The sequence below is a fragment of the Dendrobium catenatum genome, unplaced genomic scaffold (genome assembly GCF_001605985.2).
Source record: "Dendrobium catenatum unplaced genomic scaffold, ASM160598v2 fragScaff_scaffold_1676, whole genome shotgun sequence".
In the NCBI taxonomy this organism is placed as follows: Eukaryota; Viridiplantae; Streptophyta; class Magnoliopsida; order Asparagales; family Orchidaceae; genus Dendrobium; species Dendrobium catenatum.
The window spans coordinates 207,106-219,186 of record NW_021320138.1 but is presented as its reverse complement, the minus strand read 5'-3'; the positions used below and the strand labels follow the sequence as shown (position 1 = coordinate 219,186).

The following is a 12,081-nucleotide window of genomic DNA, read 5'->3' as shown; positions in this document are numbered from 1 at the left end:
ATTTTGAATTAAACCTTTATGTGGCATGTCAGATTATTATTTAGGAGAAATTATGAATTTTTAGTTGATGACGTCCCTTTATCAAATATGTTCTCTGGACTCTATCCCTCTCATTAATATCATAACTCTAAATTGAAGTTCGATGTCCAGATTGAGCAAGTTGATTACCATTATCAATCTTTACATATTCTTTTCTCTCAAATATCAATCCATTTATTAAACCGTAAAAATATGAATAATTGAGAATCTTAGAGTGAGTAAATAACTATAACATAAGCATTATTATGAACTGCGATTGTGAATTAAAAGCTTAAACCCTAACAATTTAACTTTTTAATGTCCAAATCAAATGCTGAAGAAATTGAACATAAATCAATAGGGTAAATAATCTCATTCTGTAGTTAATACTAATAGTAGCCTAATGTGATATTATGTTCTACACCTGGATAACATAATAGTAAAAATTGCTATTTCAAACTGTCTTCAGAAACAAACCAGCAGAAGGGAATGTGGGTAAGCTAAGGCGAGAATGGGAGAGAGGGAGAAGGCGAGAATGGAAGCTTTTGTGTGACTGGCATAAAGAAGAATAGAAGGGAGATGAGATGGTCAGACGTCGTGACCTACAATGAGAACAACTAAACGGGACAAAACGAAGGAGCGTGACTGCGAAGCTTTGTGCGGGGGACCTAGGTAGGCTGAGACAATGAGTTTTTTTAAAGGGTTTAGGGCAAACAAATTATTTTGAAAGGAGGATTTCAAAAATGCCATTTTTTAAATCTTAAAATTAAATTTGAGGGTTTGCTTCATCGGGTTTTTCCCTTGTGATGGATGATCACTGGAAAGTGATCATCCATGCTGAACTGTTGACAGTCATGTTATTGAATGAGCGTAGTTGCACCTTTGATGATTGTGCCAATGTAATGAGCAAGTCGGTCTTAGGTTTTCCCTTGAATCTTCTTGCTTTCCATTAGACAATAGTGGGTGTTAATGGATTTTTAGATGCGCTTCATGAAATCATCTAGAGTTATATTATATTTCCAAGGTGTTAGAAACTATACATTCTTTCATATTCTTCTTAATTTGTGGAACTTTAACAAAAGTTGCTTTTGATGAATTTGGGTTATGCATTTCCGCAATATTTTCAACATCGTAGTCAATGTGATGCTTGTAGTTATTTATTTCTTGTTATGGGTTGTGTAACTGTTCTTTTTAATTGTACACATGCAATTTCAAACATTGCAGTCCCCATTATATCGTATCATTTTGTTCTTAACTCAGTTTGGAGGTTACTTTTTTAGCATAATTTATGTGAACTGTGAAGAAACTAAAACCTTGTGGTAGCACAAAATTGTGCTTTTTTATATTAGTTTTTAGCATTTAGGCTTCATTTTAGTTTTTTTTTTTTTTTTTTTTTTTTTTTTTTTTTTTTTGTGTGGTAGGAATGGTAGATGGAACCTATTTTTCACTATTTTTTAAAATTGTCTTAGAAAAACTTCAGGAAAGCATAAGAGAAACTATAACTGAGAAAAAAAAATACTTTTTGATTTATTTTGGTGGAGGATGAGAATCACACCATTGATAGAATTTACTTACAATAATAATTTTAGGCAATTATTGGAATAACACCATATGAAGCTCTTCATAGAAAAAATGTATAACACATTGTGTTGGCTAGAAATAGATAAAAAGAAGGTAATTGATGCTGATTTATATATAGAGCTACGCAAGATAGATAAAAATATTATGATTCAAAACACCAACTAGTGGAATTTGATGCTGGAGAATTTATATTTCTCAAACTTAGGCCTATGAAGAGTGTAAAGAATTTTGGTAAGACTGAAAAGTTAAAAACTACGATATGTTGGATCTTATGAAATTCTAGAAAGAATTAGAAAGGAGGCTTATAGACTAGCCTTACCTTATGTAAGAAGTATAGATTGTGTTTTGCTTCTCTTTACTAAGGAAGTATGTGGCTAATCTGTTTAGCAGAATTATTTTAGACCATATTAATGTTCAGCCAAGTAGAAAAACTAGAAAGAATATTGAGTTTTAAAATAGAGAATCCTTTTTTTGCGAGTTCTATGAAAACATGGTATAGAATGAGATGTCACAAAGAAATAGTAATAAAAGAATTTTATCCGCAACTCTTTAATTAAGGTATGACTTATATTACTGTATTTTGAATTTTTAGGACAAAATATGTTTAAGAAGGGGAGATTATAATAACCTAAAATTTTATTTAATTTAAAATAATAAAAAATTAATAATTAAATATATTTATAATAAAAATTGAAAAAGAAATTATATGATTTGAAACAGCTTTTGTCATAGTTGTCACTTATTTTATTGTAAGCCGCACCGACTCTTTCCCCTATTTATGAAGGCAAGAGACATTCATGTAAAAAGTTAGGAATATCAAATTTAAGTTTATGATTTACATATGACTAATTAAAAATTATAATTTTAAAAGAAATGAATATATATATACAAATTTTAATAATGTAATTTTATTTTATGGATATTGAAATTAATTATGACCTTGTATTATGCGATGACGTTGTGATGGGTGGAGAGATTGCAATGCCTTAGCTTAGTTTGAGGAGTAGCTCGGGGCAGAGGTTAATGTCGTGAGACGGAATACATGCGAGCATGTATTTTGAACTCATTTGATTCCAACGAAATTTGAAGCTATGGAAAAATGGTCTTTTATGTATTAGTAATATCTCAAATAAATCCAATGCATTTGTTTTACATCATACCAAATAACAAAAAGTTAAAATACATCTAAAAGAAATGCAATACACTCATTCTACTTGGAACCAAACAATAAAAAGTTAAAATACATCTAAAAGAAATGCAATACACTCATTCTACTTGTAACAAAACAACCCCTTAGAAAACCATGCAATTCCCATAATCACATCAAATTAAACTAAAAGTTATATAATTAATGTCACATGCACCGACATGGCTATCATTCATAGCATTATAAGTTGTTAACAAAATTGAGAAACTAACCCAAAATGTTGTAGAGGGTAAACATGATACATCAATAATCTTTTTCAAATATGAATGATTGTAAAGCACCATAATCAAATTAAGTGTAACTGACACGACTTGATCTAAGATCTACTTGAACCACATTGGTTAAATCCTTGGCCTTCTAACATGTGAATGCATAAAATCATACTTGTACTAGCAGGTGATAGCTTTTGATTGTTTTATCTTCATTTGATATCCTCTTTGATTAAGTCCAATACCATATCTAGCATAAAATATCCCTTCTTACATAGTCATAGGACAATCCAATATTTTGCCCGCCAACTATCTACATCTGAGACACTTGTCCATCCCCAAATAGCATGATACCGCTAAGGGGATCCTCCCTTGTGGGGCCCAGAGAGCTATTATTCATTATGTATGGAGGAGGAATTAAGTGAGAGCTATTTGGGAAGGTTTCCTAATTGTTTTTATATTGTTAGGAAAGTTTTAATTGTTCAGGAATGTTTCCTAATTGTGTTTATGTTGTTTAGGAAGATTTTAATTATTTAGGAAGGTTTTCTAATTATATTTATGTTGTTTAGGAAGGTTTTAATTGCTTAAGAAGGTTTTCTAATTATATTTATGTTGTTTAGCAAGGTTCCAATTGTGTTTGTTGTGTGTGAGGGCTATTTATGGGGGAGTTTTGTCTAGGTTTAAGATCCTTTGTTTGCTGAATTTTACTCTAGGGTTTATGGGATAGACGATATATCTCTCAAATAGTAGATCAATTGTATCTTGCATTATTATTGTAGGGGAAATAAAAATTCAACCTCTGTCTTGTGTTCCTTCATTTTTCTTCTCATCTTGCTATTTTTTAGTTACAGGACACATCATAGCACTTCCTCAAATTCGTGTTTCATTAAACAGCACTTTGAAAGGTTTGTATATAGTAGATGGATTTTCCAAATTTGAAATTGAACTCGAACAATTTAAGGTTCAAATTGGTGTTTGTTAACTTAGTTTTCTTGCTGATTTTTTTCCCTCAAGCTTGCACATTCACTTGTAAATTCTGCATGTACCTAATTGAAGATTGTTCACCAATTCCCTTTCTTCGTACTAAAATATTTTACGTTGTTTTGGGTTTATTTCTTTTCTCGAAGAAACCGTCTGCCTAAATGAAGCCAGTGTACATTTTCTATATTCTTTTGGCATTGTATTTAATATGAACGGGCATTTGGAAAATTGGATTTAGAAGTTTTATAGTTTATATGTTTGCAATATGTAGTTTATCAACTTGAAGTAAAAAAGAAAGCAATCATTTTCTAGCGCCTTTATATCATTTCTCTCTTTTATCATTTTATATTTGGTCACCTAATTATAGTTTGCCATTTGCTTGTTTTTATGGTATCTCATTATTCCAATCTCAGGTCTTTGATAATTATAGCTAGTGCATAAATAAGCGAACAGTAACGAATCAAGTTGACTTGAGAAGTCTTTCCTCATGAGTGAATTGCCCAAGTGAACATAAACATCACCAATACGATTTTATTTCTGCTTTGGATGGATATGAACACTTCTCTTTAAAAGATAAAGGGTGATACAATGGTATCTACTATTACTTATTAGACCAACTTACAGCCCAAGGATTGATGGATGCATAATCCTAAAATATGCTGATGAGCTTTAGTTACATTGGCTTTAATAGCTAGAGTCTAGAGACATTCTTATTGCGTGATTGGGCATCCTTTAACGGACACTTCAGGACTAGTAGGACAACTAGCAAGTGGACAATAATCATTTGCATATCCACCCCACCAATCTATGCCATTTATGTTCTTAAATTGCATAGAAAAGAAGATTAGCACTCCCATGAAAGCCACTCCGGCTTCTAAGGCAGCTGACATTACGTAGGTGTGTTTTGCCCACCAATTCTTGTGCCTTGTGTAAATGTAATAATTGAAGAAAATACCAACCGTGCCCCACATGATGTAGTTCACTGCGTGTACTGGTGGAATGGCATTTCCACCTGAGATTAGCAGGGGAATGTGAATATGTTTAAGCCATCTCTTCTCAGGGAATGCTTTCGCAAGCAACCAAAATGGAATGGGTAACAAGAAACCTATTAGAAAGAAGTAATTCAAAAGTGAGTAATGACCAAGTTTGCCAAATATTCTTTTAGGACCTACAAGACCCCAAATGATGTTGACTGTGAAGTGGACGCTATCCACAGGGCAAGTCCATGGGCTCCCTGGAGGAAGTTTGCTTGTGTCGCATATGTTCTTTATAGTATTAAGGAGAAACCATGCTGTTGCAAAGTGAACGCATGTTGCTATTATGGAACCTGTTAACTGAGAAATTTCAAAGACAAGTATATAAATATATAGAAGTCAGCGTTCTGCAGACAAAATCACTTCAATTTGCTGATGTCATGTACAGTTATACCTAAAAAAATGATGAAACTGTTGTTGTTAGAGATTGAACGATGCTTGTGATTTGTATATTTGTATTATGCTTGAAATAATATCAGAGAGGTTAAGAAAGTTGAAGTATTAGATTTGACTTATGTTAAGAAAGATAGAAGTAGATCTAAAAAGACTTGGTTAGAAAATATTTGAAATGATATTTCTTTATTAGATTTGAATGAGAATTTGATTTTTAACATGACACAATGGAGAAAAAGGATTCATGTAGCCGACCCCACGTAGTGGGACAAAGGCTTGATTGTTGTTGTTGTTGTTGCTTTTGAAATAATATCATTTATATTTTTGTTTCCTGCTTGAACTAATATGGTTATCATTGATACATATCAATGTTTGTAATAATTCAGAAATCAGAATTTTCGAGGAACTTCCATATTTAGTAGTTAGAGAAATTGCACTTACGAACTGCAATAGGAACTATTTTAAGCGTGGAAGAGTGCATATCAAGCGAAAGACAGTCCTAAAGCTCTTATTTTTCTTTGAATTTTTCTATAAACTCACAATGAAATATTTTTCAGGAATATATATATATATATGTTTATTAGATTGATGTTGTATGTTGTACAATACATGATCGCGTTAGTATAGTTATGTTTGTTATTTACACATTCTACTGCTGTTTTTAATGCACAGACTTGAAATTTTGGATTTCTTCTATGTGCTTGAGGATTGAGGAAGTTACCTGTACAATGAACATGGACTTTGGCGGTATCTTCATGTACTTCCCCAAGTTTAGATCACTAAGCAGTGTGAGTGCGTGGCCAACGCTTATGCTGCCATAAGTCTTGAATGTCACATTTGCGAGAGGCTTTCCAGGTAATATTAAACCTATGATGTACTCTGTAATGACATACAGACCTACTCCCTGTATTGCAACTTTTAAATATTATAAATACCGCAAATTTGAAAAGATTTTTCTTTTGGGCATTTTAATTTACGATGTAACCTATTGACCTATTAGTTATCTTTGCTCCATTAAGGGCATTTATTCGCGGTTAGGGTATTCTACCGAGTTGGATAGATTTTCTTTCAAAAATACATTATAAAATTACAGAACAACAAACCTGATTTGTAGTAGCCAGGATTACTCCAAAAGGTAATGTGAAAGAAAAAGCCATGGCGCATGCAAAGAGTACCCCCCACCATGGAAGTTGTAGTTGTCTATTGAAACCTAGGCATGTAAAAATGGAGAGTCCAATCATAGAAACTAAGAGAAGATGGAACCACCATTGAGGCACTGGCTCATAATTTCTCTTCATCAATCTTGTATGGACATCTTGTAACTTATCCGTTGAATATTCTCTATCATTTTTCCATATCTTCCAAATATCCCTGATGAATAATAAAAATAATTCAAGTTAAATTTAGCATTATAACCTAGACAGAAACTTAATTCATGTAAATAGCCTTATCCTTTCACTTTTACATACTTTCCATTATGTAGAGCAACATGCATGATGGAAGCTGTTAAGGTTGCAAAGCTCAGGCCATAACCAAAAGAAAATATAATACTAGTGTTAATCTTGCTATAATTCTCTTGTTCTTGAACATCTAGAGTGAATGTTTTGCCATTGATGATCCGCGAGATATTGTAGATGTTTCCATAACTGTCAAATACATTGGACGATATCATAGGGAAACGTTTGGCATCATAAGTGTTGGTCCAATAAGTAATTGGGAGAAGAACATAAACTTTCAAGAAGAAGCTTATCATTATGTTAAAGATAGCTATTGCTGGCGTCGCTAATGGGGTGCCAAGGAAGCCGGCAACAGTGGACCAGTCAAGGCCAAATGAGCCAAAGCCAAGCCCGTTCAGTCCTGAACCAATTTGCTGCATGGTGACAGACTTCTTATATATTAAACAGAGAAAAGAGATGGCAGAGATGGCAGGGAAGATGAAACCAGGGATGGCATAGTATGCAAAGCTTGATATGAAGACAATGATGAAGAATTGAAACCGTGTTATTGCTCCCCTTTTTCTGTTCTCCTTTTGATGCAGTGCTCTGCCAAAATTAGTGAGCAAATGGTAAGATATTTTTTAAAATAATATTAATTATGAATGTAGATATCCATTACCGACAACTTTATAAATTAGTACTTGAAGAGGGAGACTTGAACAAGGTTTCCTGGCCACCACATATATGGAGATTCAACCAGGTATTTTCTGAAAATACCAGCCCAACCATAGCCCAGCAACTGTAAAAGTTTCAAAGACAAATAGAAATTAATCCTAAATATAGCAATGGTAAGCATAAATAAACTAGCTAGTTATGCACTCTAGACCTCATTTTACACAACAAAGTATACAAGTGATATATGTTTCTCACCTGTGATGTATGTGCTAACAGGAAGGCTGCCATTAGATTGATCTTTCTATGATAGAAGGCCTTGACTACAGTGAAAAGATGGACAGAATAAACGCCATGTGCTCCTGTGCCTGCAAAGACGGTTATAAGACAATGTTCTTTCATTGTAAATGGTCCTGGGTTGAGCGAGAAGGACCAGTCTGTGAATGGGAGCTTTATGTCTTTCTTGGGGAGAGTTGCTGCAAGAAATCTCCCTATGGGTAGTGTGACAATCTGAATACAAACGGAACTGATAACCAGCATATTTGTCCTGAACGCGAAGAACTGATTTATGAAGGAGAGCAATACACAGGAGCTCACTCCGAGCAGCCATGCACGAAATGTTGATGCTGGTAGTTTTGGATTGTCGAAGGGGTCCACTGTTAGCCTCACCTCCTCAATGGGATGGTTGTTCTCTTCAACTGTAAATGATTTAGTTGGTCAGTTCTGTTGTGATCGCTCTTTGTTCCACGGGCTGATTTCTCTTACAAAATGCTGATATATATTTGGTAAGTTCAGTTTTGATAACTATTTGTTCCAAGAGCTGATTTCACTTACTAAAAATTGTTGATATATTTTGTTCCTTCATTTGTTTTTTATTGAAAGGAATTTCAATATGCTTGAATGGAAGGGATGTTCAACCGATTGGAAACTGGTGTTGCATGATGAAAGGATGTTTTGTTTACGAAGTTGTTTGGATTTCGTCTCGAAGATATGGCATTGGTTCTGTTGAAGACGTTCAGGTTTTGCTCTTGAAGCTGTTCAAATTTCTTTCATTTTTTTTAAAGAAATTGGAAAAATATATATTTGTAAACAATAATAAAGCTAACTTATGGTATAGTTTATATAATTATACAAGTGCGCTAGTTTTAAAATATACATGCACAATATGGTTTATGGTGGGACTATTTTAATTCGTTTTTAAAGACTTGAGAGATCAAAATAGTCATTTAATATAGTTGTGGACCATTATATTTCTTCATAGGGAGTTAATGGATAATTTTGATCATTTTCTCATATACAATATCACAAGAGTGAGTTATCAATCACCAATTCAACCCTTTATCTCAAGAAATCAAATGAGTAAACAAATAATAAAATATGATATGTCACAAAAAATTCCCATGATCAAGCATGAATCTTGAGACATATTCAAGTTAACATCTTCCAAAATTAAATTCTGGGCAATCTGAACTCCAATTTCAGTAAACTTATAATCAAATTGAATGTCTCAAGGAGACGTACCCAACGACATCAAAATCGATCCAATCCGAGCCTAAATGGTCCCAAATCAAGGGACCGAACCATATTTGAAATCTTTAGTGCATTAATTGGATGACCAAACGATATCAAAATATAGCATGCTTATAGTCGAAGAGGTTTGAATGTCTCAAAATATTGCATGCTTATAGTCGAAGAGGTTTGGGTTTGACTCCCAAAATATAGCATGCTTAGCCCCACTCCCTCCGCCCATGCTAGGAGTCAAACCCAGACCTCTAAGTTCCATGACATTGGGCTGCTAGTCATCTGAGCTTTAGTTATTACTATTATTTAACTTAAATTATAACTAAATCCGACAGTAATGTCACACACACACACACACACACACACACATATATATATATATATATTAACTGATAGAATATAGAATTTAATAAATTATTAAATACAAATATTAATATTTTTTAAAGATCAAAATATTACTTTACAATGAACTATTAAATAGAAAGGTAAAAAAAAATCACCCGAAAATGATTGAGAGTAATTTGAAAATCATCAATTTGTGTTATCACTAATAAATTTTTTTGGCTCCGTCTATGCTTAAAACTAAATACAATCAAAAATATTAATGAGTTTTGAATTGATTTTAATCAAATTATTTGATGTAAAGCCATTGAAATTGAATCTAATTCATCAAAATTTAAAATCATAAATGGCTCCATTTCGTTGTTCACTATGCTCTTAGAAATAAGACGAAAAACTCATTGCAAACAAGAATGATATTACTAAGGTTGCAGTGTTGCCCTACATTAAAATTGAGTTATGATAATATATTAATTAATTTTTTGATTGGCACTACAATAGATTTGTGCTATGCTTGCACATTTTTTTTAAATGGAACTAGTTATTAAATTTTAATCACATTTTTAAAAAAATTTGATTAAAAATAATATCTCCAGTCACAATTCTTATGTTTTATTGAAGAAGTGTGACTATTTATGACAATTAAAATTTTAACCATAATCTTATACAAAAAATATGACTAAATAATCATATTCAGAAACAAAACCTTGAGTCACATCATCAATAATTGCATTCATAAAAATATGATTTGTAATTAAACAAACAAGTCAAAGTTTTTTATTCCACACTTCTGCCGAAAATATGACTATTAATTTGATTTTACTTCATATTATATAATAAAATGTGATTGGTTGTATCTTGAAATTATTTTAGTGTTAAAATGACATTTTCAGCTCATTTTTTGAAGATTTGTAAATTGTAATGATTGATTATGTAACTAAAAATCCTACAATTATTTGTAAAAATTTGCTAAGTAATATTTTTTAGTCCATGCAAGCAATAGTCACTCTTAAAAATGAAAAACTGCTACTAAGAATTTATTTGTCACACACTTTAAGAAAAAAAAATCTGATTAACAATATTATTTTCCTAAATATTTTTAAAATAAAAATGATTAGAAGTCAATTTTCTTGGAACTTTAAATAGGCAAAACAATCATAGTATTTCTACTAGGATTTGCAATATCCTAAAGCAAAAATAAACCAACTTATATACTACAAGAAAAGTACAATCTGGGGACTTGGGCTTTGTTTTGAACTGCTTTTTATCACTGTTTCGCTGCTTCCAAAAAATTTTTTTATTTTGCACTATAAAGCTGCTATAGAAAGTAGTAAGAAAGTTATCAAAAAAAAAAACCTTATAAATACTCAAATATGTTATTTGCACTGCCTGAATTTAGAGCAATTATCAATTTTTTTCAAATTTGTATTACCATCGTTAATAAAACTATGAGTAAAATAAGCTATTTATCATTACTTTAACTTTATCTTCACATATTTTGATGAACTATGTGTATTGTTGATGTGATGAAAACTATAGCTATAGAAAACCATGATTAAAGTTCTTAACCATACTAATATTATTCAAATTTATAATAATGGTTATGCGATGGCAAAATAACCAAAGTGTTCTTAATTATAAATATAAATATAAATATTTAAGAAAAAAGGAAAATTACCTTGCCAACCATCTGAGGAATGATATTCCAGCCGAGGAATGGCAGGAAGGTGAGCTGTTTCATCTCCCATTGCTACAGATGCCTTTCCTTCCACTCCTAATCCAAATTAAAACTCAGTGAAAGAAGAAACCTCATCGTACTGTTATATAAAGCATGTTTTCTCGAAATAAATAGTTGTTTCGATGGTTCTATTTGAATATTTAATATTTATCCTCTTTGTTCTCTTACAGTGAAAAGAACGTGATGAATGAGATTTATTAGACTTATTCAATAATTGGCTGTTATTATATTGGATTTATTATTTGCCTTTGTTCTTGTTAGGAGATGTGTCATGGGTTAGCGTTATTACATATTTCACACATGGTTTTGATGGACCTGGTGCTGGTGAAGCCTAGTTTCTAATCTTTTCGGAAAAGATTAGAAACACTTGATGAATCATTCTCTCTCTTTTGATCAGTATATTCAAGATGCTTTTCTTAGTTGGTGGTGTAATTAAGCTGAGTTTTAGTGAGCTTGATATGTATTTGTGTTTTGCTCGGCTGATTTTTATTTTGTTCGATTTATTCTAGCCCCAACAAGCTTGTGCGGCTTGTATTTGGACACAAATTTGGCTCAAATTATAAGAAGTTTTAATGTAGTCGCACACTATCATTGAATTAGAGGAGTAAAAGTAAAGATTTGTTTGTGTTGGATATGTTAAAAAGATGGCTCTAAATATATGTTCAAGTTTGACTCACTTTCGTATGAGAAAAGAATCAAAATGGCTCTTTGACTCTTTACAAAAGATCAAAAAAATTCTCAGCTATATTAAAGAATCATTTTGATCCCTGAACTTCTTAAAAATGAACTAAAATAATTCCACCATGAGACTATATTGATTCTTTTCAAAGATTTGAGGGACCAAAATAATCATTTAATCATTTGGTCCTTCATAAATAGCCAATATATCATTTTCTTCTTTACTAGCAGAAGAGTCGAATAAGAGTTTCTTATCAAACAAACAACGGGCTGT

At 32.0% G+C, this 12,081-nt stretch overlaps 1 protein-coding gene and 2 long non-coding RNA genes across 4 annotated transcripts; 2 read left to right on the top strand and 1 right to left on the bottom strand.

Annotated features, from left to right (window-relative positions):
- Nucleotides 1-480: 480 nt before the first annotated feature.
- Nucleotides 481-7,945, top strand: LOC110110003. 2 transcript variants are annotated; one of them, XR_003703286.1, is made up of 5 exons: nt 481-690; nt 3,867-3,920; nt 6,096-6,278; nt 7,528-7,707; nt 7,811-7,945. It is a non-coding gene; the product is annotated as an uncharacterized LOC110110003 (long non-coding RNA). The 2 variants fall into 2 exon arrangements; XR_003703287.1 differs by lacking the exon at nt 3,867-3,920.
- On the bottom strand, nt 4,051-11,687 carry LOC110110002 (oligopeptide transporter 5-like). Its single transcript, XM_028701319.1, has 7 exons — nt 11,070-11,687; nt 7,790-8,229; nt 7,561-7,658; nt 6,893-7,465; nt 6,523-6,794; nt 6,145-6,323; nt 4,051-5,330 (listed from the first exon to the last, which is right to left on the bottom strand). The coding sequence occupies exons 1-7, from the start codon at nt 11,137-11,139 to the stop codon at nt 4,707-4,709; spliced, it is 2,256 nt and encodes a 751-aa protein (XP_028557152.1). The 5' UTR covers nt 11,140-11,687; the 3' UTR covers nt 4,051-4,706.
- On the top strand, nt 8,181-8,657 carry LOC114581361. Its single transcript, XR_003703285.1, has 2 exons — nt 8,181-8,316; nt 8,414-8,657. It is a non-coding gene; the product is annotated as an uncharacterized LOC114581361 (long non-coding RNA).
- Nucleotides 11,688-12,081: the final 394 nt, after the last annotated feature.